The 24808-nt window shown below is 56.8% G+C and overlaps 1 protein-coding gene across 2 annotated transcripts; it reads left to right on the top strand.

The window, feature by feature from the left end:
* Positions 1–909: 909 nt before the first annotated feature.
* SETD1B (SET domain containing 1B, histone lysine methyltransferase) lies at positions 910–24554 on the top strand. 2 transcript variants are annotated; one of them, XM_024977702.2, is made up of 17 exons: positions 910–1149; positions 1639–1826; positions 2084–2182; positions 2833–3103; positions 5127–5239; positions 6183–7421; positions 11060–11887; positions 12348–12609; positions 12693–13027; positions 13114–13219; positions 13969–14454; positions 15762–17018; positions 17841–18007; positions 19480–19611; positions 19698–19817; positions 19902–20039; positions 21908–24554. In XM_024977702.2, the coding sequence occupies exons 2-17, from the start codon at positions 1653–1655 to the stop codon at positions 22079–22081; spliced, it is 5901 nt and encodes a 1966-aa protein (XP_024833470.1). In that variant the 5' UTR covers positions 910–1149; positions 1639–1652; the 3' UTR covers positions 22082–24554. The 2 variants fall into 2 exon arrangements, with proteins under 2 accessions (XP_024833470.1, XP_024833471.1); XM_024977703.2 differs by lacking the exon at positions 910–1149 and adding an exon at positions 1275–1529.
* The last annotated feature ends 254 nt before the right edge of the window (positions 24555–24808 follow it).

Here is a 24808-nt window from a genome sequence, read left to right as displayed (position 1 = left end):
CTCTCCTCGGTCGCCAGACAGGAGAGGCAGAGGGGGCTGCAAACGCGTCCTCGCGAAGCCCGAGAGCCTCGGAGTTGAACTCACAAAATGGAAGCCGCGCGCTGATTGGCCGCCGCCACTCCCGGACCTTTAATAAAGAAAGGGGAAGGAAAGATAAATGCAAAAAAGGGGGAATCGTTCCTCCGCCGGTGGCTGGAGGAAAGGGGGGGGAGGGGTGCGGAGGGAGAAGCATGTGTTCACGACAATTACAAGGGCACTCCTCTCCAAAAATAAAAACAGAAAGAAGCTTCTATCACTCAGGTCCAGGCCCGGGCTGCTTCCTCCCAGGAATGTAAATGCTAATTTGGTTAAAATCCTGGTTTCCCCTCCTCAGCTCAGCTCCGGGGGGAGGGGGTCGCGGGGCAGAAGAAGAAGCCGTAGCCGAGATACCTCGATTGCAACTCGTCTGGGGGCCGCCTTGCCGCCCCTCACGGCTCCGGGCGTCCAAACACACAATCATACACCCCAAAACCAGCCCTTTCCCTTGGGTCCCCACGCGCCCACCTCGGGTCTTGGCAGTTTGGAAACAGTTTTGGAGGCCTGAGGCGCAAGCCGCGGCGGCCGCGGCTCGGAGGGTAGCCCCAGCCGCGGGAGGTAGAGCCCGGGGAGACCACCCCCCCTCCCCCGCCGCCAAGCCCCCCATCTAAGTCCCAGCAGAATAAATAAATTAAAAGGCCTTCCCCCGGGGAGGGGGGAGGCAGTGTGGGAGCGCGCGAGTGAGGGGTGGGGGGCCGCTGGGGCCCGGGGCTTTGGCGGCGCAGCTGCCGCCGCCGGGAGAGTGCCTGGGGAAGCGGCGAGGAAGGAGAGGGGAGGAGGAAGAGGAGGAGGAGGAGGAAGAGGAGGAGGGTGAGCGCTCGGGTCGGGCTCCTTAGCGGTGTATTGTGGGATGTGCGGCTACTGGGAGCCGAGCCTCCGCCGCCAGCCGCCTCCCGGGCAGCAGCAGCAGCAGCAGCAGCAGCGGCGGCGGCGGCAGCAGCTCCGGGCCCGGCAGCCGCGGCGGCGGCGGCGCTCCCCCCTCCCGGCCCCCCGTCCGGCCGCTCCGGCCTCGGCTCCCGCGGGGGACACCATGTACTGGCTGGCGGCGCAGGGAGGCCGGCGCCCGGCGGGGATGTAAGCGCGGCTCGGGGAGGGAGAGGCCGCGGCCGGCAGCCGGGCGTCCCGAGCCCCCAGCCCCGGCCCCCGCTCCGGCCGACCGAGCGAGCGGGCGGGCGGCGCCAGGCCTGCCGGGAGCCCCGCGCCCGAGCCGGGCCGAGCGAGCGAGCGAGCTAGCGCCACGCCGGGCGGCCGGGCGGCCGGGCGGGCACCATGGGCCGGAGCCCGCGTCCTCCGGGTGCCCCGGGCCCCGCCAGTCCGCACCAGGGGCCCCCGGGAGCCCCTCGCAGCCGCTCCGAGACGGTGGCCGAGCGGGCGGGCGCCTAATTCTCCGGAAGGGTTATTCTCTCGCTCCATTCTTATTTTGGGGGGGAGCCAGCTCCTTTTGGGGCGCGCTGGTAAGGTGGGAGGGGGTGGGGGGCTGGACGATTTGATTCTTTAGCGTGTGTGTAGAAGCGGCCGCCGCCGCCGCCGCGGCGGAGACGACAACAACTTGCTCGTTTTCAGGTTGGGTTAACGGCATGGAGAACAGTCACCCCCCCCACCACCACCACCAGCAGCCCCCGCCGCAGCCCGGCCCTTCGGGCGAGAGGAGGAACCACCATTGGAGAAGTTACAAGTTGATGATTGACCCGGCTTTGAAAAAGGGGCATCATAAACTGTACCGCTACGATGGGCAGCATTTCAGCCTTGCGGTGAGTAGCCGGCGCGCCTCCCTGTCGGCTCCCCCGCCCCCCCCCCCCCCCCCCCGCCTCCCCGAGCCGTGCCGAAGAGATTGGGGGCTGAGTGGTCCGAGCGGCCCGGGGACCCCCCCTTCCTGACCACCCGGCCAACTGTCAGCCAGGTCCCTAGTCCTGGAGTTTGACAAGTACCTGGAGAAGGGGGGGTTCCTGTCCCTGACCCTGGGGAGTGGGACCAGCCCACCCACTCCGCCTCTCTTTCCTATCCACAGATGTCCAGCAACCGCCCGGTGGAAATTGTCGAAGATCCCCGGGTGGTCGGCATCTGGACAAAAAACAAGGAGCTGGAGCTGTCGGTCCCCAAATTCAAGGTAGGACCCCCTCCCCCGTATCCCGCGCCCCTCCCCCCGCCCCCCCTCCCCGAGTTCGAAAATAACGCCAGTCCTGACCTAGCCCAGCCGGATTCTGAGTTCCCGCCGTCCGGGGGCTGGGGAAGTTTTGGCGGGGAGGGGGAGGTTGCACAGAGAGGGGGTGTCCCCTCTCGGCTACAGTAAACAGAATAACACTCGGTGAAACTGTAATCAAGGAGCTGATACAGTGTCCTGCCCGCCCAGCTGGGGGCTCCGAGTACCCACCTGGCTCCTGCCAGCCCAGGAACTCGGCCCTGGGACCCGCCCCCCTTCCCGGCTTTGTGGTTTTAGGGGGACAGCTTCCTAGCCCGAGGGGTCGTCCCTGCCCTGGCAGCAGGAAGAAGAGGTCAGAGTTGGGGGGGGTGGGGAAAGAGAAACTGTTTCTTTTTCCCCTTTCCTTTCGAACCCAGAGAACTTCCACGTTCCAAACGATTTAATCCTCCGCTTCCCGGGCCCGCCCGCGTGCTTTCCCCCTCCCCCCCAATTTTTTTTTTTTTTTTTTTTAATTTTTTACCCTTCATTGTTTTCAAAGAGCGGGCGAGTGGGAAATGTTCTGCTTTCCCTTCGGTTTCAATGTTCTCCAAACTCCCTTCCCCCTCGTCCCCTGCCAGATCGATGAGTTCTATGTGGGCCCGGTGCCTCCGAAGCAGGTGACATTTGCCAAGCTGAATGATAACATCCGTGAAAACTTCCTAAGGGACATGTGCAAGAAGTATGGGGAGGTGGAGGAGGTGGAGATTTTGTACAACCCCAAGACCAAGAAGCACTTGGGCATTGCCAAAGTGGTCTTTGCCACGGTCAGGGGAGCCAAGGAGGCCGTTCAGCACTTGCATAGCACTTCGGTCATGGGTAATATCATCCACGTGGAGCTGGACACCAAAGGTGAGTGGAGGCCCGCTCAGGACAGCCACCGCCGAGGAGCCCCAAGACCTGTCAGTGTGACCCCCTTCTCTCCCAGGGCCCGTCTTGCAGTGTTGGGGAGCCCCTCAGTTTTCCTTGGGTACCCCCCTACAACCTTATTTTTCTTTTGCCCCCCTCTTGAGGGTAGAGTCACGTGGAGCTAAATGTGTTGTCTGTTGCTAGGAGACGGAACTGTAATTTACCAAATGTGCCGGTCCTTGGCCACTGCACCCCTAGGGACCACCTGGAGGCTTCCCCACTGCTGACACCCCCGTGGGCCCCTCTCGGAGCCCTGGTGGCCTGGGTTTAGGCAGTCCCCAGTGTTGCTGTCTGTGTTAGGAGAGGAGACAGGGTTTGTTTATTAGGGGGGGGGGGCGCCGCTGAGGGAAGAGCCATGAAGCCGCTTTTAAATGTGCGAAGAGTAGGTCTCTCCACTAAAAAAGTCCTCCTAAGGGGTTAGGGAGTGCCCCTCCCCCTCTTGCCGCCCCCTCCCCCTGGAAGTGGGAACCAATCTGGGCCCGGAGTGTGGTTTCATTGATAATGTTCCCGATAGAGCTGGGCGGGCTGCTCTGGGTGTTCAAGGGTTGACACTGTGTCTTCCCTCCTCTCTCTTAAAGAGACAGCATCACCTCCCAGGCAGCAGAATCCCACTCTGCGCTCGCTCTGAGCCTCTGAGCGGCTGCTGGGAGAGCTGGGCTCTGGAAGCCATACCTCCCACCTTCAGGGTCCTGGGAGGCTTCTCCTCCGTGCTGACTGGGGGGCTTCCGGACCTCCAGGGCATCCCCTAAAGTTTGTCTGTGGCCGCTTAGAGTTCCTATAGAATATAGAAGAAAGTGTCAGGTGCTCTGAGGTCCAACCAGAGGTGACTGGGCAGACATTGTTGGGGTGTTTCCCACCTTCCCCCGCTGTGGGGGGGGGGTCCCGGGGGACCCTGCCTGGGAGGGTTTAGGTGGGTAACTTCCAGGGGTTCTGTGAGCATGGGGTTTAGGGGCAACTGGGGTATACCAAACCTAAGACCTGAAAATCTAAATCTTCTTTTTTGCCTTTAATACATGTCAACTGAGTTTCTTAGTCTTTGCTGGGGGGTGTGGAGGGATGCTGCTCCTGGTTGGGCACAGTTACCCTATAAACTTTTGCCAAACCTGTCCCAGGCCTGAGCCTCCTCAGGGCACAGGCCACAGCCCCCTTCACCTCCCCTCCTTTTGTCTCTGTCAAGGGAGACCCCTTGGGTGGTGGCAGGCTTATCTTAAGGAACAGTCAGCCCTCACCAAAGTTGTAAAAAAAAAAAAAAAAAAAAAAAGGCCCTTAGAGACTGCCACTAAGTTTGTATTTCAAGAAAGAGACCGGTAAAGAGTAGCTCAAGGAATGTGTCTCCTTTGCATATGTAAGCAGCTGCCTCAGAGGGCTCTATAAATATCGATAATCTGGCCCCCTGGTCTGTCAGAGGCCTCTCTCTACTGGTGGGGGGCTGGGAATGGGGAGGAGCTAGGGTGGAGGGTTATCCAACAGGGGGACTGGGGACTGGGAGGAGGCTGTCAGTCCTAGAGTGCTTTTACAAACTCTGTCAGTCACCCAAGAGGGTTCACAACAAACTGTCACTTCTGTGTCACTGGGTCTCCTTTTCACTTGCTACTGGGCTCTGGCTGGTAGATGGGAAGGCAGAAGAACGGGGATTACCTGACTGTGGTAATGGCTGGCATGGCACAGGTGACAGGAAGGGGCTTTGTGGTGGGGGTGGCATGTCTATATTTGGGGGAGTCCCGGTGTCATGAGACATTAAATTCTTGAATCTCAGGATGAGAGAATCATACAGTTTAGCCGCTTCATTGAACAGATTGTACCTCCCGAATGAGGTACAAAGAGAGAAGTGGGAACTTGGTCAGGGTCACTCAGCTTCCCAAGGTGTGGGGTCCCAGGTACAAGGGGACCCACAAGGATGCCCACCTGTGGGGGCTGCCCCATCCTGGAGCCTCACTGAGGCTTCCCTCCCTTGCCTTTTCTACAGGGGAAACCCGCATGCGGTTCTACGAACTGTTGGTCACGGGCCGATACACACCCCAAACCCTGCCAGTGGGTGAGCTGGACGCTGTCTCTCCAATCGTGAATGAGACCCTGCAGGTGGGTGTGTGACCCCACCCCATCACCAGTTTCCCAGTGTGCACCCCCCACCCCACTTCACCAGCTCCAGCATGGGACACCAGGACCCAGGAGGGAAAGAAGCCTGGCTGTGCCCACCACAGCTTTCAGTGGGGTGCAGGGGAGGGTCCTGAAAGCCCTGTCTGCTGAAGCACCCTCTGGCTTGGCCCCTCACCCTTTCCCTGCACACGCTGGGATTACCACTGATCAGAGCCCATGTGCTTTCCACGCTGATCCTGAAACACTGCTGTGTTCAGGATCCTGTTGTCTGGTGTCCCATGGACCCCTCCGTTCCACGCCCCCACCCCCGCCAACGAAAGCCTGGTTCAGGGCTCTCCTTCCAGAGCAAGAATGACTCTTCCCTCCTTCCCCAACCACTGCCCCCCAGAACACCCACCTGGACCACCCTCTCGCAAGTGGACCACTCTCAGGAGTAGCTTTTACCAAGTGAAGAGTCTTTGCTTACTTGCTGATCCGCTGGGATGTCTATCAGGCACTTTACCATGTTACACTATTTAAAGCCTAAAATATCAAGAGGCTGGGGGAACAAGGTAGCCAACCCTCACTTCCATCGTTGGCCTCGGCTACCTCTGCCTGGAAGGTCTTTGATTTCTGACGGCCTGAGGCAGGAAGGAAATCCCAGTGTAAACCAAGACATCAGGGTCTTATCTTTACCCTGCTTCAGGGATTAGGAAAAACCCTCAAGGTTCTCTGAGGATAATTGGCTACCCCAAGATTAGAGAAGGTGAGGCCCATCCAGCTATTCTTCTTTAATCTCCCCTCCCCTCTCCGTTCACCATGCTGAGTGACCAGTTTGGCTCCGAGCTCCCCGGAAGATGGAGTGAGAGGGGAAAACAGTCCCATTCTAGTGCATGATTTCCCCCCCAGCGATCTCAGACCTTTCTCCCTCTTTCTCTCTTTCCAGCTGTCAGATGCCCTGAAGCGCCTCAAAGATGGTGGCCTGTCTGCAGGCTGTGGCTCCAGCTCGTCCTCTGTCACCCCCAATAGTGGTGGGACACCCTTCTCCCAGGACACAGCTTATTCCAGCTGCCGCTTGGACACACCCAACTCATACGGCCAGGGCACGCCGCTCACGCCACGCCTGGGCACCCCCTTCTCGCAGGACTCGAGCTATTCCAGCCGCCAGCCCACGCCCTCCTACCTCTTCAGCCAGGATCCCACAACGACCTTCAAGGCTCGGCGCCACGAGAGCAAGTTCACAGATGCCTACAACCGCCGCCACGAGCACCATTATGTCCACAACTCGTCTGCTGTCACTGCAGTGGCAGGGGCCACAGCTGCCTTCCGGGGTGCGGTGGACCTCCCATTCGGGGCAGTTGGCGGCAGTGGGGGCAGCAGTGGGCCCCCATTCAAGGCCCAACCACAGGATTCTGCCACGTTTGCCCACACTCCTCCGCCCACCCAAGCAACCCCTGCGCCCGGAGTCGCCTTCAAGTCAGCTTTCTCTCCGTATCAGACTCCTGTGCCCCCTTTTCCCCCACCCCCTGAGGAGCCCACCACCACAGCCCCCTTTGGGGCCCGTGACAGTGGCGAGTTCCGAAGAGCACCTGCGCCCCCACCCCTGCCACCCGCCGAGCCCCTGACAAAGGAGAAGCCTGGCACACCGCCGGGACCCCCGCCCCCTGAGGCCAACAGCATAGAGCTGGGTGGTCGGCCAACCTTCGGCTGGAGTCCTGAGCCTTGTGACAGTCCCGGCACGCCTACGCTGGAGTCGTCGCCCGCAGGGCCAGAGAAGCCCCATGACAGCTTAGACTCTCGGATCGAGATGCTGCTGAAGGAGCAGCGCACCAAGCTGCCCTTCCTTCGGGAGCAGGACTCAGACACAGAGCTGCAGATGGAGGGCAGCCCCATCTCCTCCTCCTCCTCCCAGCTCTCCCCACTGGCCCCCTTTGGCGCTAACTCTCAGCCAGGCTTTCGAGGCCCTACACCACCCTCTTCGCGCCCCTCCAGCACTGGCCTGGAAGATATCAGCCCCACGCCACTGCCTGACTCAGATGAGGATGGTGAGCTTGATCTGGGCCTGGGGCCTCGGCCCCCACCCGAGCCGGGTCCCCCAGACCCTACTGGTCTTCTGGGTCAGACAAGTGAGACGGCCTTGGACCTGGCTGGAGACAGGACCCCAACCTCAGAGAAGATGGATGAGGTACCACATAATGTTTGTCTGTCTGTCTGGGTTTGGTTTTGTCTGTCTTGTGGCACCCTCTTTCCTCCCTGAGGATAACTACAACACACAAGCAACAGGGCCAGGAGAGCCAAAATAACAGGTCAAAAATAAAAAGAACGTGCAGAAAGCATCAGGGGCCGTGACTGAGCAGTTGGTTTGCCTCTGAGCTCCCTAGCAGCTTTGGCGAAAAGGGAAACTTGACCTAGATCTGTTGCTCTCCATGTTAGGTTATGGGAAGTTGAGACTTTTCTGGGGGATAAAGTCTGAATTGAGCTTCTTTGGTTGAAGTCTGAGATCCCAGAGAGTGTGGACAAGTGATGGTTTTGGGTCCCTTCCTCTGTTGGGTAGCTAAGGGCCTGGTCAAGACTAGTCCTGACACTCAGACAGTTACGGGGAAAGGGAGTAACCAGAGTGTTCTGCTGAGCTGGGTCAGGTGGGAACTCTGGAGCTCTGTCTCCTAGTACCTGGTGCCCTCTGAAGAGACTGGAAACCATGTGGGGCAAGGAGGGCATTGAAATTTACTTTCTCCCTCTCCTCTGACTCCAAGAGTGTCAGCAGGAGGGCCACAGCCAGAAGCAGGCAAAGCTGACCCCCCACCCACCCACCCTCTGCCTACCCACAGAGCTTCATGTGGGGTCTCTCTGCCCAAGCTCCATCCTCAGGGTTAGCATGAGGGATGCTGCCTGCCACATTCTCTTGTGGGGAGGATTGTCATCTTCCTTGGCTCTGTTCCTACCCTCTCCTGGTCCAGGCACCTGCCCTGGCCCTCCTGGAGACCTGCTTTGGAACTTGTGATCCTGAAAGGCATGAGCAGCCAGGAGCTTAGAGGGAGCTCTGTGCCCCTGTGGGTGGCGGGAGGAGGGGCCCTCCCTCCTTCCCAGGTCCTTTGATTAGGCCGATTTGGCTGCCTCAGGGAGGAACAGAGAGGACCTTGGCTTGCCTGGGAGGGGACTGCAGGTGGCCAGGGCCCCTGGGGGCCTCTAGGCTGATCTGGCAAGTGGTTTCTGGCGCTAAGGAGTTCAGGCAGGGAGAGTTGACAGGTGTTCAGAGGTGGGGGCGCTACTGGCTCTGCCATCCTCCTTTCTTTCCGAGGTTAGGGGATGTTTGTTTACCATGCTCACTTGCTGATTCAGGGCTAGGAAGCCTAGAGTAGCTGGAGAGAACGGGCTCTCCCGCCGGGTCACTGGAGGAAAGGAGAGACTGAGGCCCAGAAAGCTGTGGTCCGGGAAGCCCCGGGAGTACGGACAACCTCCAAGGTGGCCCTCGGGAGCCCCCTGCCGGCAGTCGGGAGAATGGCTCCCGGGCCCCGCCGGACCAAACCTAAGGGAATCCCAGCCTAGGCTGACCAGGCGGGAGAGCAGCGCGAGGGGGCACTCCCTATCTTCACAGAAGCTGGTGGTTAGAAGTTCTGGTTCCAGGCCTTAAGCCTTGAGCCTCGAGTCCCACCTCTGTCACTTACTGGTTATGTGACCTTAGGGAAGTCACTTTCCCTCTCTGAGTCTCAGTTTCATCATCTGTGAAATGGTGGGATAGTCAGAGTATCCGCCTCACGCCGTCTCGGCTTAAGTAGGTGCTGCACGAGAAACTCCAGGAACAGCTCAAACTGATGCCCAAGGCTCAGCGGCTAGTTCCCACAGGTTCTCGCCCCCCGGACGTGGGAGGGGCGGAGGGAGGGGCAGGGCCTCGAGCTGGTGCGTGGACCCCGGTCTCCTTGTGATTGGCTGGCAGTGGGGCTGGGGTTAACCCTCTGCGTGCTGCGCCTGTCTCGCAGGGCGCTGTCCAGGACTGATCTGGCGCTGTCCCTGAGTATCAGGCTGCAAGCCTGCCAGTGCCTCCCTCTCAGCACGAATGTGGGACCCTGAGAGGCAGCGAGAGTGTGTGTGTCTGTAGAGGGGACAGAGTAACAGCCCGAGCGTCCTTCTGCTGCCGGAGATTTCGTTTTCCTTTTCTCCCAGTCCCTCCATATCCCTTTTCTCCCTCCCTCGCCTGTAGGTCTGACCTTTGACCTTCTAGCCTGCGTAGACCCCCCACCTCCTTAACCTTCAAATGCACTCCCTGTCTCTGGCAACCTACAAAGGCTCTGTCTCCCCAGATGGCACCTGAGCTACCTTTTCGCCTCTGGTCCTGACACAGGAGCCTGGGGGCAGTCCATTCCTCCTCTCCCAGCCCCTGTTCTGCCTTCTTGCTCCACCTCTACCCTGTGGACACCATGGCCTGCTCCAGTTTCAGGCCTGTGCACCCAGCTCCCCAAAGCCCCAAGTGTGAATGTAAAGAGGACCTCGCTATTTCACAGCCAAGTCACACTTGGCTCCCCCATTGACCTGGTACCGCTGTCCTGGATTCCCACGGCAGCCCCGACCCCTCACTCAGCAGGCACCCTGGGCTCCAATCTCAGCTGTTTCTGACCAGCGCCTCTTGGGCCAGTGATTTACGTGTGTCTCTCTGAGGGTGTTTTCTCACCTGTCAAAAGATTGGAATAGAGCCCTTCCTCATGAGATGATGGTACAGATAAGAAACATGAGACATTGTGCTCACAACACTCAACCCAACCACAGCCTGTACAAAAACTATGTGAACGGAATAATTAAGGAAAACATACAGACTTATCTCCTTTTCATGCACCCTGACTCCTGCTAAAGCTTCTCCTTCCCTTGCTTCTGTCACCTCTGCCAGGCCCTCTCTGCCACAGTGAAGACTGCAGGCCAACTGGGAATAAAGGCTGGTGAGCCACTTCCTGGTTGGAATCCAGGCTCCTTCTCAGTGGCCATGTAGCCTTGGGCAAGTTAAGCTCTCAGTGTTCAATTTTCTCATCAGTAAAATGTGATAAACACCTACGTTGCAGGTTTTCTGAAGGTTAGCTGAATGAACATACATAAAATGCTTAGAAAGGTGCCTGCCAATAGGACAGGCTACGTGCTGTGATAAGTTGTTTCAGTCATGTTTGACTTTTTACAGCCCCATAGACTGTAGCCCACCATACTCCTCTGTCCATGGGATTCTCCCAGCAAGAATATTGGAGCAGGTTGCCATTTCCTCCTCCAGCAGGGAAGGGCTATAGAAATGTTATTAACTATTAGTATTATCTTCTCTGAATACAAGTTGAAACAATCTTTCAAATTGAAACAGAATCTTTTTCCTTCTTCATGTCTCACTGCCCCCTTCTTTGCTTTCCTTTTCTTTGCAAAAGACTATATATTTCACATTCATCCTAGTCAGCCTTTGCCTTATCCCTCTAGAAGTTCAGCTCCAAGAGAGCAAGTTTGTCTGTCTTGTTCATCACCGTGTCCTCAGCACCTGGGACAATACCTGGTATACAGCAGGTGCTGAGCAAATGTTTGTTGAATGAACGAATGCATGAAGCTGCATGATAACCCCATGAGGCAAGTACTATGATGCCCAAGATACAGATGGGAAGACTGAGGCTTAAAGAGGTTAAATGACTTGCTCAAGGCCACACGGCTGGGATGGGAAGGGATGAGGATCAGGACTGCGGAAGCCATGTTGCTCACTAGTCTTACAGAATGCTGCTTCTCTGACCTTCTGGTGTTGGGAAGGGGAATCTGGGAGCCTGGCTTCCCAGGCTCCCCCTCACTTCTCTCCCCTTGCTCTCCCTGCAGGGGCAGCAGTCCTCAGGGGAGGACATGGAGATCTCAGACGACGAGATGCCCTCGGCCCCCATCACCAGCGCTGACTGCCCCAAGCCCATGGTGGTGACCCCAGGGGCCGGGGCCGTGGCAGCTCCCTCCGTGCTGGCCCCAACCTTGCCACTGCCCCCGCCCCCTGGCTTCCCACCACTGCCCCCGCCCCCACCCCCACCCCCACCCCAGCCCGGCTTCCCCATGCCCCCACCTCTGCCACCACCACCGCCCCCGCCACCCCCGGCCCATCCAGCTGTGACAGTGCCCCCACCACCCCTGCCAGCCCCGCCGCCTGGTGTCCCACCCCCACCCATTCTGCCGCCACTGCCGCCCTTCCCACCAGGGCTGTTTCCTGTGATGCAGGTGGACATGAGCCACGTGCTGGGGGGCCAGTGGGGCAGCATGCCCATGTCCTTCCAGATGCAAACGCAGATGCTGAGCCGTCTGATGACGGGCCAGGGCACATGCCCCTACCCCCCCTTCATGGCTGCCGCAGCTGCAGCCGCCTCCGCCGGACTGCAGTTTGTCAACCTGCCGCCCTACCGGGGCCCCTTCTCCCTTGGTAACACTGGCCCAGGCCGCGGGCAGCCCTGGCCACCCCTGCCCAAGTTTGACCCATCAGTGCCACCACCAGGCTATGTGCCCCGCCAGGAGGACCCGCATAAGGCCACTGTGGACGGCGTCCTGCTGGTGGTGCTCAAAGAGCTCAAGGCCATCATGAAGCGGGACCTGAACCGCAAGATGGTGGAGGTGGTGGCCTTCAGGGCCTTCGATGAGTGGTGGGACAAGAAGGAACGGATGGCTAAGGTGAGTGGGCAGCATGTCCCCTCGGTGGGGGGCGGGCAGGCCAGAGGCAGAGACCTGGCCAGGCAGCCTCTGTCGTCCCCAGGCACCTTAGTGGAAACACCACCACCCAGATCCCCCAAACAGAATAGTGTGTGTTATTTTGTGAAGCCAGTGTGTCGATGACACATGTGTACTCACTGTGTGTTTCTCTTGGATTCCAATCTCCAAAACTCCAGTGCCCCTGCCATGTGTGGGCAACCATAGTAACAGCTTCTCAGGTGAGGAAGTTGAGGGTCAGGGAAGCGGAGTGTGGCGCTGGGGGTGTCCTGAGTAGTGACATGAAATGCGGTAGGTTCCAGGAAAGGAAGTGCCCAGTTCGGGCATGACTGTCACTGTGGAAAGGATGGCAGGCTACTCGAGGGACAGGGTTGGTGGCCGTACTCTAACCACACTGACCTTCCCCTCCTCTCTCGCACCCCAGGCCTCGCTGACCCCAGTGAAGTCGGGTGAGCACAAAGATGAGGACAGGCCGAAGCCCAAGGACCGCATCGCCTCTTGCCTGCTGGAGTCCTGGGGCAAGGGCGAGGGCCTGAGCTACGAGGGGCTGGGCCTGGGCATCGGGCTGCGCGGGGCCATTCGACTGCCCTCCTTCAAGGTCAAGAGGAAGGAACCGCCAGACACAGCCTCGTCTGGTGACCAGAAGCGGCTGCGCCCCTCCACCTCTGTGGATGAGGAGGACGAAGGTGGGGCCTTGCCGGGTGCTGGGACTTCCTCCTTCCCTACTCGCCCCCACCTGGCTCTGACCGCCCGCCCTCCCTCCCTGCAGAGTCTGAGCGTGAGCGGGACCGGGACATGGCCGACGCCCCCTGTGAGCTCGCCAAGCGGGACCCCAAGGGCATGGGCGTGCGGCGGCGGCCAGCCCGGCCCCTGGAGCTGGACAGCGGCGGGGAGGAGGACGAGAAGGAGTCGCTGTCGGTGTCGTCTTCCTCGTCAGCATCCTCGTCCTCGGGCTCCTCGACCACCTCACCCTCGTCCTCAGCCTCTGATAAGGAGGAGCGAGAAAGCACGGAGGAGGAAGAGGAAGGGGAGGGGGAGGAGGAGGGGGAGGAGGGCCCCAGGAGCCAGATCTCCTCCTCCTCAACCTCATCCATGTCAGATAAGGTATTGTTTGGGCTTGGGGAGGCCTGGGGAGCCGGGCCAGGCGAGGGAGCCCTTCAGCTCACCTGTCCAGCATCCGTCTCCCCTAGGATGATGATGATGAAGACAGCGACGACCGGGATGAGTCTGAGAATGATGACGAGGACACAGCCCTGTCAGAGGCGAGTGAGAAGGAAGAAGGGGACTCAGATGGAGGTGAGTGTGGCTTCTGGCCCAGCCCAGGGTCCCTCTGCAGAAAGCAGAGCCTGCACAACAGTCAGCAGTACTGAAGGGGTAGGATTTCTTGAGTATGAAGTGTGAAGTCATTAAAACACAAACACAGCCTGCCGTGTAATTCCTTTTTAATGAAATGTCCAGGATAGGTCAGTCCACAGAGATAGAGAATGAGATGGTTGGATGGCATAACAGACTCAATGGACATGAGTTTGAGCAAACTCCAGGAGATTGTGAAGGACAGGGAAGCCTGGTGTGCTCCAGTCCATGGGGTCGCAAAGAGCAGACACGATTGAGCGACTGAACAACAGTAGAGACAAAGAGTAGACTAGTGGTTGCTGAGGTCAAGTGGTGGGGATAGAGGGGTGATAGCTGAAAGGAACGGGCTGCTTCTTGAGCTTGTGAAATTTCTATCTTTGGGACACGATAGAAATGTCAGTTGTCCACATTGTGAAGGTGCTAAATACCACCGTGTCATCTACCCTAAGATGGTTAGGTTTATGTTATGTGGATTTCACCTCTGTTGGAAAAAAACAGATGATGGTGAGTTAATACACACACACACACACACACACACCCCTCCACACACACACACACCCCTCCACACACACCCCTCCACCTACCTGAGGGACACGTTCACCCCAGTGCCTCCTGTTTTGAGCCCTTTGGTGACGCCTCTGGCTGGGGCACAGCAGATAATAACAGGGCCCTTGCCCGTGTTCCCCATGCAGAGGAGACGGTGAGCATCACCACCTCCAAGCCTGGAGCTGAGTCCTCCAGTGAGAGTTCTGAGTCATCTGACTTCGCATCAAGCTCCGAGTCCTCTTCATCATCATCCTCAGAAGATGAAGAAGAGCTGCCAGCTGGGGAGGATGAGGAAGAGGAGGAGGAGGAAGGGGAGGCAGCTGCAGACGAGAGCATGGCTCCCACTGCTCCTGACGAGGACTTTGAGAATGAAGTCGTCACAGGAGCACCCACAACGGAGTCACAGGGCCCAGAAGAGGAGGTGGACATTGAGGCTGAGGACGAGGCCCCTAAGGAGCGGACCCCGATGCTGGAAGAGCCCCCCTTGCCTGTGAGTGTTGAGGAGCTGACTGGCTGCAAGGAGCCCCCCGGGGAACCAGGCCTGAACCAGGAAGGGGCCAGGTTGCTGTCTCCAGAACCCCCTGCAGGAGAGATGGAGGCCCGGCCCCTGCCATCCCCAGAGCCTACCCCAGGTAATACTTGCAGCCCATGGGAAGGCGGTGGGAATAGAAACAAGATGTCTTTAACCATCAGAATGAACCAGGGCTCCTTTGTGCCATCACTTAAAGTTACCAAGTAATTTCCTTATCTGTAAAACGGGATCAATGGATGGTGCTTCCCCCGTAAGGTCATACGGGAGGATGGAGCGAGATGACTTGCCACTACGAAGCTGGGTACCTGTTAGACCCCAAAGGCAGGTCTGCTGCTGTCACCATTCCTCACTGTATTTCCCTGGGGTCTAGTCCTTGGACTGCTAGTCCCATGAGATACTCCCAAAAGAGGTGTGGATGTGTATGGTCTTTTAGTGATAGGCAGGCAGAGAAGGCTTCTGGGCCCTGGGCACCTATCACCAGAAGGGTGCTGGGTGGGTTAAAAGGGGCTGTGGGCACTGCCCCCTCCATCATCTTGGTGGAGCTGCACAAAGCACGTGAAAGGCTCTGGCAGTGCCGTCCAAGAGAACTTTGTACAGCAATCAGCATGTTCTCTCTGCCCTGTCCAGCCCCATAGCCACTAGACACAGCATTGTTAAGAGCTTGAGAAAGGGGGAGAGTGCCGCTGTGGGACAGAATTTGTAATGTTGATTAAGTTAACATAAACTACTATATGGGGTCACACAGAGTCGGACACGACTGAAGCGACCTAGCAGCAGCAGCAGCAGAAACTACTATAGCCACACGTGGTTAGTTGGTACCTCTAATAGTCCTTAAGGAGAGCAACCCGTTGTATTTTGTTTAAGTTTTTTATTTGGCTCTAGAACCACAAATTTTTGCCAATTGTTAAACGTATTTATAAAGCCTCTATTTTTATCTCCTTTATAGTTTTAGGAACTGAAAATAACAACAGTGGACCAAAATGGGCAAAAGTATCGTCCCTCCTGGAGCTTACGCTCAGGGCAGGGTGACAGATGACAGCCGATAATTTAGAAAACACACTAGGTGACAGTGGAGAGAAACGCTAGGGGAAAACCTTAAAGGCTCTGACAAGTCGTGCAGAAAAGGGACTTGTTTAATTTTATTCAATAGCAGAGGTCATTTTCTTGGTCCCTGGTATGTTCCTTGCTCACCGGAACACCATTCTAAAGACAGTGTCAAGGGCGCCAGCTGGGTCTCCTGCATCTTTGATTGATTCCCACCAACATTTCTCAAATCCTGCTGTATATCTAGGAATCTAGAGGGTGCGAGTGCATACCCAGAGAGGTGTCCAGGGTACAGTAGGGTAGCATGAGGAGGGGCCGTTTGAGTCAATAACTAAGGTCTGCTTTCTGCCTGCTGCTCTACAGAGGACAACCTGGAAGCGGAGCCTGAGGCCCCGGCACTGCTTTCTTTACCGCTGCAGCCACCATTGCCGCCGCCTCGACCGCCCCGGCCACCCAGCCCACCACCAGAGCCCAAGACCCCAGACCCCCCACTCCCATCCGTCCCTCTGGAGCCTCCCCCCCATGAGGAGCAGCCCCCACGTACTCCGAGCCTCTGTGGCAGCCTGGGCAAGTCCCAGAGCGCCGAGGCGGTGCCGGCCACGCCGAGTGGGGAGCCCTTGCCGACGGCGGGCAGTGGCGGCCTGGCCCTGAGCTCCCCGCAGCTGCCCGGTAGCCCCTTCTCCTACCCATCCCCATCCCCCAGCTTGAGCAGCGGGGGCCTCCCAAGGACACCTGGCCGGGACTTCAGCTTCACACCCACCTTCCCCGAGCCTGGGGGCCCCCTACTTCTGCCTGTCTGCCCCCTCCCAGCTGGCCGGCGTGACGATCGGTCTGGCCCCCTGGCCTCCCCGGTGCTCCTGGAGACAGGCTTGCCGCTTCCTTTGCCCTTGCCCTTGCCCCTGCCCCTGGCGTTGCCCGTACCTGTCCTGCGGGCCCAGTCGCGGGCCCCCACCCAGCTGCCCCCTCTGCTGCCTGCTCCACTGGCCCCTTGCCCACCCCCCATCAAGAGGAAGCCGGGCCGGCCCCGGCGATCCCCGCCAGCTGTGCTCACCTTGGATGGGCCTTTGGTCCGACCGCCAGGAGGGGCCGCCCTGGGCAGGGACCTCCTGCTTCTGCCAGGCCAGCCACAGACCCCTGTCTTCCCCAGCACCCATGATCCCCGGACCGTGACCCTGGACTTCCGGAACGCGGGGATCCCAGCCCCTCCACCACCCTTGCCCCCCCAGCCCCCTCCACCCCCACCTCCACCACCTGTTGAGCCCACCAAGCTGCCCTTTAAGGAGCTAGAGAACCAGTGGCCTTCTGAGGCCATACCTCCGGGTCCCCGTGGGCGTGACGAGATCTCCGACGAGTTCATGGCCAAGGTGCGGGGGTCCTGGCGCCGGCCACCGAAGAAGCGCCATGAGGACCTGGTGGTCTCAGCCTCGCCCGAGCTCTCGCCACCGCAGCCTCTCTTCCGGCCCCGCTCAGAGTTTGAGGAGATGACCATCCTCTATGACATCTGGAATGGTGGCATTGACGAGGAGGACATCCGCTTCCTGTGTGTTACCTACGAGCGGCTGCTGCAGCAGGACAACGGCATGGACTGGCTCAACGACACGCTCTGGGTCTACCATCCCTATATCCTGCCAGGTGGGGCGGGGGCCACACCTCCCTCTCTGGGTGGCATCTCCTACGAGGGCGCATGTCACCACCACTTGTGGATGGTGTCTGTGTGTTGGTGCCACACCAGGCTCTGTATGGAGTCATCTCTGCCTTGTGCGCCAGAATTAAGAGATCTTGGGGCCAAACGTAACAACGTGATTGTACAACATAACAGAAGCAGGGGCTGACAGAGGGCTCACTCTTCCTGGCTCCCCCTCATCAGCTAATTTAATTTTTCCAACAGCCTAGGGAGGTGGGGGCTATTATTATTCCCATTTTACATAGGAAGAAACTGAAATTCAGAGAGGTTAAGTTACCTGCCCAAAGTCATGCAGCTATAAAGTAACTGAGTGGAGATTTGAACCCAGGTAAACCTGGCTCCAGAATCTGGGCTATTAATCACAATGCCCCCATAGTCAGTTGTTAGCACAACCCAGTGAAGTTGGTGCTATCTTTATCCCTGCTGTACCAAACTAATATACTGAACATTTATTCTGTGTCAGGTGCTCTACTCAGCATCTGTAATCATTCCGAGGGTGTCATAATTATCCCATTTTGCATATGGGGAAACTGAGGCAGAAGGTGGATAAGAAACACACTCAGGACCATGCAGCTAGGTACCTGACAGAGTTCTAACCACAGTGGAGTTGGGCAGTGGGCAGCTTTAGGGAGGTGGCCTAAGTGTGGGTGGTAGAGCTGGGTGTCATCAGCGTCCTGGAGATGGGTCTGAGGGTAAGGCCAGGTCTGGGAAGATGGGGCTCTCCAAGAATGTCCATGTGGCCCTTGACCCACACCCACCCACCAGCCTCTCTTCAGCTAAGAAGAAGAAACGGGACGACGGCATCCGGGAGCACATGACGGGCTGTGCCCGAAGTGAGGGCTTCTATACCATCGACAAGAAGGACAAGCTCAGATACCTCAACAGCAGTCGTGCTAGCACCGACGAGCCCCCCACGGACACCCAGGTAGGGCCATCAGGTGCCCACCCACCCAGGAGCCTCCCAGGCTGGGCAATGGGTAGGGGCCCTCCTGGAAAGGGTGCCAGGCAGCCAGGGCAGTTGTGGAACCAGAGGCCTGGCTCACGGTGCCATCCCCCTGGGTGCTCAGGTGTGAGAGGTGAGGCGAGGTGAGCGGCGGGCAGGGAAGCGATTGTGAAGGGTCTTTGTCAGGGATGTGAACAGTGTTGAATTGCATCTCCAGAAGTTAGCTTCATCTTTTTTTTAATTCAGCAAATAAATTGGGTAGGTTGGGTGTGGGGGGCTGTGTGGGGAAAAGTGAATGCCTTTGAAAAACTTAGCAGGATCATTAGAACATTAGAAAGTCTAATGGATGGGACTGGGGGCTGACTGGAGGCAGAATGGCATGACGCTGCTGGGTCCGGCCTGGGGCACTGGGTAACTGGATGCCAATCACAGAGGTGAGAGGGAAAGTGAGACCGTTGTGTTGGGACAGCTTCAGTTCTGGGGTTTATGGAACATCCAGGTAGTGAGGTCAGGTAGACAGTTAGATGTATGGGTACAGTATAGAGCCTGGGAGGGGTACTTCCGGTTCGAGGATCTAAATTTAGGCATTATCAGGATGGAAGCGTTAACCAAAGCCCGCAGCAGGGATGAGCTGACCCAGGGAGAGCACCTGGAGGGGAATGAAACTCCCAGGTATTAATGGCGGGGACAGGACCAGGAAAGCCAAGAGAGGGAAGGGATGCAAGGGTGTTGGGAGGAGTTGTGATTTCAAATGAAAGCCACGGGTTATTAGGGTAGGTAAGTACTCAACAGCTTTACTTTATAAAAAATCATGTATTTATTTATTATGTTTGACTGTGCTGGGTCTTTGTTGCTATGAAGGCTTTTTTGTAGTTGTGAGCAGGGTGAGCGCTCTAGTTGTATGCTCAGGCTTATTGCTGTGGTGGCTCGTTGCAGAGCACAGGCTCTAGGGTGTGTGGGCTTCAGTAGTTGTGGCACATGAGCTCAGTAGTTGCGGGTCCTTGGCTCAGGCTCAGCAGCTGTGGCACAAGGCCTTAGTTGCTCCATGGCATGTGTGATTGAACTGTGTCCCCTGCATTGGCAGGGGAACTCTTTACCACTGAGTCACCAGGGAAGTCCCTGATCGCCATCGTCTGTCCAAGAAGCAGAGATGCTTCAGATCTGTAATTGAGAAGAGAAAAGATGACAGGAGTGAAGTGGATGCTGTTTTGTTACATTTAAGATTAGAGGAACTTGAGCACGTTCAGATTCTGACAGGAAGGAACCAGGTGGAGGAGAGGTGGCGATTAGGACAGGACAGGCATAGGTGTGCCCAGAGCAAGGAAGCTGGGGCCACAGAGCTTAGAGTAGGGTCGCCAAGGACAGCGGGACACAGGTACTGTGGTCTGTGAGGCCAGGTCCCCCAGACGGCCACACTCCTCTCTGATCTGTCACCCGCCGCCCCACCCTCGCAGGGCATGAGCATTCCCGCGCAGCCGCACGCCTCCACACGGGCAGGCTCCGAGCGGCGATCTGAGCAGCGGCGCCTGTTGTCCTCCTTCACTGGCAGTTGTGACAGCGACCTGCTCAAGTTCAACCAGCTCAAGGTGAGGCCAGACCCCACCTGGGGCAGCCGGGGTAGCCCTGGGACCGAAGGCCATGACTCTCACCCGCATCTCCGTCCCTCCCCTAGTTCCGGAAGAAAAAGCTCAAATTCTGCAAGAGTCACATTCACGACTGGGGCCTGTTCGCCATGGAGCCCATCGCGGCCGACGAGATGGTTATCGAGTATGTGGGCCAGAACATCCGCCAGGTAAACACTGCCGGGCAGGACAGGTGTGGGAGCCAGGCCATGGCTAGTCCCGCCCCACCCAGACTGAGGCCTCTTCCTGGCCAGGTGATCGCGGACATGCGGGAGAAACGTTACGAGGACGAGGGCATCGGTAGCAGCTACATGTTCCGGGTGGACCACGACACCATTATCGACGCCACCAAGTGCGGCAACTTCGCGCGTTTCATCAACCACAGCTGCAACGTGAGTGTGCGGCTCGGGGCCACGCCCCCGGGGGCGTGCCGCGAGGACCTGGAAGCCGCTGGCACAGGAGCCAGCATGGCCTCCTTTCCAAGCATGGGGCGAGGACGGGGGGCTCAGGAGGGAGGACGCAGTGTGATGCCTTGTCTGAGGAGCCCTTCTCCTCTGACCTTCAGTTTTCCCGTCTGTCAAATGGCCCTAATGAGACCAGAGGTGTACCTGACACGGTCCATATAGTTGATAATCGCAGAGTTCCTTCTCCCTGCTGGGTTTTTTCTATGCCTCTGCGGTTAGTGCTGGCCAGTAGAAGTTTCTACAGTGAAGGAAGTACTCTGCATCTTTGCTGTCTGCTCCTGTACACATGAGGTACTGAGCACTAGAAATGTGGCCAGTGTGGCTGAGAAACTGAGTCTTAAATTAACTTAAAGAGACACACAGGGCCAGTAACAGCTGACATGGCATGAGTCTGGGGTGTTGGAGTGGATGTTGATATCAAGGTTGGTTGTCTCATGGAGACAAGCACAAGGAGCTTCAGATGGGAGGTCAGGTACTGCTGATTGTGGGTCAAGTCTTGTTTGGCATTGCTACTTAGTGAGTGACCATGGACAGGTTACTACTTGTCCAGCAATAGTTACAAGTTGCTACTTCAGTTTCCCAAGCTATAAAACTGGGATGATCACAGTCCCTTCTCATAGGTTGTTGGGAGGACCAAGAGGGTTACTGAGCACAGGCCTGTGCAGACACAGTGGGCTCCCAGCACATGCCAGCTCACAGCATGGTGACTTGTCATTCCCTGGGGCCGGTGGGGACTTTGCTGAGAGTCTCCTGTGAAAGCCTGAGGGATGAGAGGGAATTACCTGGGTGTAGGAGTGATTGAAGTGAAGCCTGGGGCAGGGAGGGAGGGAGAACACCTCTCCAAGGGGCAGAGAAAAGGAGGTTGGCAGGGTGGCTGGTGGCTGGGTCACTCAACCTTATAGGCAGAGCTGAAAACTTTCTCTAAAAACTGAGGCAGGCTACTGACTGGGGGGTGACAGGATTTGCTGTCCTTTTGGAAAGACTTCCCTGGCAGTTGGGGCAGGAGTGGAATTATTCAGAGCAGAGACAGGCAGCGGGGACTTACTGGAGTCCAGGCCCATGGTGGCAGAAGTGAGAGCCCCTGTAGATGGAACCTGCTGAGTGTGGTAGGCCAGATCCAGCCTGCTGGAGGGGAGGTGAGGCAGGGGAGGGATGCTTGGGGGACTGGGTGAGTGGAATGGCCACTCCCTCAGTTTGAATTCACTGAGCCAAAGATGTCTCCTTGAGCTGTCAAAGGTGGATATCAAGCAGGAAGTTGGATCTGGGGTTCTGCAGCACAGGCCAACCTTTTTGTAAAGGGCCAGGGAGTAAACGTTTTTGGCTTTATGACCCAGACCATCTCACAGCTGCTAAACTATCATTGTAACAAAGGCAGCCACAGGCAGTATGTAATAAATGAGGGCAACTGTGCCAATAAAACTTTATTTGCAAGAGCAGGCAGCTGGGGGGTGGAGTTTGCTGATCCCTTCTCTAGAGCTGTGAAGTAGGGCCTGGGCTAGAAATATAAATTTGGGGTCATCTACAGTATAAAAGAAAATTGAATATTTCCCTAGGAAATAATTCGTTTTTATTGCAATCATCATGCTCATTTAACCTCAGAGGCTAGGGGTCTTTCTCTGCCCGATGTGGGAGCCGAGGCTGAGAGCAGGTGACCAGTGGGCACTGGGGTTGTGGGGCCAGGGCGTCGGGCCTTGAGCATGGGGTTCGGTTGAGTTTCAGGGTATGCAGTCCGTGAGGGCCTGGTTGGGGGCCCAGGTAGGTCAGCTCACCCTCCCCCACTCCCATCCCACCCACAGCCCAACTGCTACGCCAAGGTGATCACGGTGGAGTCACAGAAAAAGATCGTCATCTATTCCAAGCAGCACATCAACGTCAATGAGGAGATCACCTATGACTACAAGTTCCCCATCGAGGACGTCAAGATCCCCTGCCTCTGTGGCTCTGAGAACTGCCGGGGGACCCTCAACTAGGCCGGCACCCGGGGTTGTCAGCCACCCCGGCTCCCAAGCGTGGACCCCGGCTCTCTGGGGCCGGGTCCCACCCCCCACCCCCATTTCAGGTGCTGTCCCTCTACCCAGTGGCCGTGCCAGGGCCTGGCGCCCCCAACACTACCCCCCAGGTCCCACCGCAGCTCCGGCCCCTCAGTGGGAAAGGGCTTCTCTGTCTCAGCCCGTGTCTCCTTCATTTTTTTTTAAATGCTCCTTTTGGGACTTTGGTTTAGCTCTGGTGTAAATGTCTTCCCCCACCTTCTCCCCTTCATCCACCTCTTTCCCTCTGTGTTTTCTCATCCTGTCCTGCCCCGTCAGCCTCTTCCCATGAATGCTGCTATGTTGTTCTGTCTTCTCCTTTTCTTTTCTTCCTCTTCATAAGAAAAGACATTTTTAACCGTTGAAATGTGAAAGCAGAATCAGAGAGTGGGGACCCCCAGCGGGGGCTGCAGAGGCCTCGTTTGATTGTGCGTCGGCCCAGGCCCACGTTCTGGAACCCTCCAGGCCTGGGCGCCAGGCCAGGTGCTGCAGAGGAGGGGGTCAAGCCAGGCGGCTCTGACCTCAGAACACTACGGAAGGCCCCCTCTCTGCTGGCGGACTCAGTGAGAAGAAGACCCCCCTCTTTCCCATCCCCTCCTCAGTCTGTTCCTTCCCCAGCAGCCTGGGGGTGCCTTCCCCCCGCCACACACGCCCTCCAGCAGACCCTGGTGGAGCCAAGCTGGCCCCAGGCAGGAGTTTCCCCTCTGGGGCTCTCCATGCTACCCCACACCTGCCATCCCCAAAATCTTGGGTTCAATGTTTACTTTCTCATTCAAATGCCAGCAACGAGGGAGCCTCCAGGAGGCCCCAGTGTGGGCAAGGGGTGCTGGAAGTGGGGTATTTACTCTCTCCGGCTCTCACCTTCACCAAGGGGGAGAGATACACCTCCCAGGGAAGGCGGGTCCCCCAGTCCCGCCACTACGGGTGTCTGACCGAATGCGTGTGGCATTTTTTTTTTAATTTGCTTATAAGCTTCACCTGCTCGCCCCCAGCCCATAGAGCCTGACTCACCCTGCCAGCAAGCCCTCACCCCAGGAAGCCAAGAGCATATTTATTTTCGGAGTGAGAAGGTGTATTTCTCCCAGAGAAAGGAAAATCTTGGAAAAGATTTAAAAACTCACAACTAAGTCTGATAGTTTTTTTTTTTTTTAACCCTTTACATCATTCTCTTCCAAGTTCCTTTCCATGGATTTTTTTTTTTTTCTTGTGCGTGTATAAAATCAAAACGAAGGGAAAAAAAAAATAGGTTTTTGAAGTTCAGAACCGACTTCTGTACATAGGCTGCCATAAAGGACTTTTTCTCGGGAACATTGTTTCTTGTAGAAACACGTGGGAAGACTTTTTTGCTTATTTCTTTGTACTTCCAAAAAAACCCCCCCACACACACACACACACAAAACAAGTCCCCCGCACCCCAGAAAGCAAAGCAGGCGTGTAAATAATTTATGGAAAGTGACTGCTGTGACCAAGAGTCATCCTCAGCAAGACGGGAGCGCTCCCGGTGGGGCCGCACCACCCTGCGGATGCAGGCCCGGAGCCTCTGGTATCTCAGCTTGTGTCAAGCTTGTTATCATGTAAATTCTGTACAAAGAATTGTTATTTTTTTCTCTCTCTCTTTTTTTTTTGTCGTTGGTGGTTTTGTTGTGTTTTTCTTTTTTTTTTTTAAATTTCTTCACCCCAACCCCTCTCTGAGACTATGCCCACTGGTTTCAAGGTCGATGAAATTGGTGGCATGAAGACACAGAAAGGGACCTGGGTACAGCGGCAACCTTCTCTTCCTTTTGCGGTTTTCTGCCTCATTGTGCAACTGAGGAAATATTTATTTTTCATATGAGGAAATGTGTAGTTTGTAGAGATGGCTGATTTAAGTTACTTCTGCAGTCCCCAAGGGGCTGGCTTCAGTCTATCCCCTCCTCCCATAAAAGAAGTGGAGGTGGGGGATGTGAGGAAACCAGGGTCCGGGGTCCTGCCTCACCCCTCACCCTGGCCTCACCTTGCCCAACCAGCCTTCCCTAAGGGCAAGTAAGGGCCTGGGCCCTCCCTGTCCGCAGGAACCCCTGTCCCGCCCCTGAAGTGGCTTGCGATAGCCAGAAATGTGTCAGGTCATTTTTCTTTCAATGCCTTCATTTTCACTGAACAAACTTGCTTTTCAAGAGTTGGGGGTTTCTGCTTTTTCTTTTTCTTGTCCCTCCCTCCCTTTTTCCTCCAGCCAAGAAGAGAATCCATAAGTTTTAGGGATGTTTGTGCATATAGACTCTCATCGTATGTAACTTGTTTTGAAGAGAAGTGTTTCCGTTGTGGGTGTGTCTTGCTGTAAATATTTGTTCATATTTTTGTGAATTCAATACTATGTACCATTGTATTATAGTAACTTTTATAAAGCAAACCATAAATATACTGACTTTTCTTACAGATACGCCGTCTCTCTTGCTCTCCTGTCTGTCTGTCCTCCTCCCTTCTTTCTGTAGGGGGCATACCACGCTCACAAGGAGTGGGTGCTTACTGGGCTGGGGGTTAGGGTTTGATCCCTGGTCCAGGGAACCAAAGTTTGCATGTTACAACTAAGAGTTCACGTGCCAAAACTAACACCCAGCATGAAAGTCGCTCAGTCGTGTCCAACTCTTTGTGACCCCAGGGTCCATGGAATTCTCCAGTCCAGAATACTGGAGT

Source organism: Bos taurus, chromosome 17, assembly GCF_002263795.3.
Source record: "Bos taurus isolate L1 Dominette 01449 registration number 42190680 breed Hereford chromosome 17, ARS-UCD2.0, whole genome shotgun sequence".
NCBI classification, from domain to species: Eukaryota; Metazoa; Chordata; class Mammalia; order Artiodactyla; family Bovidae; genus Bos; species Bos taurus.
The sequence above is the reverse complement of the archived record's forward strand: the minus strand, read 5'-3'. Positions and strand labels throughout refer to the sequence as shown.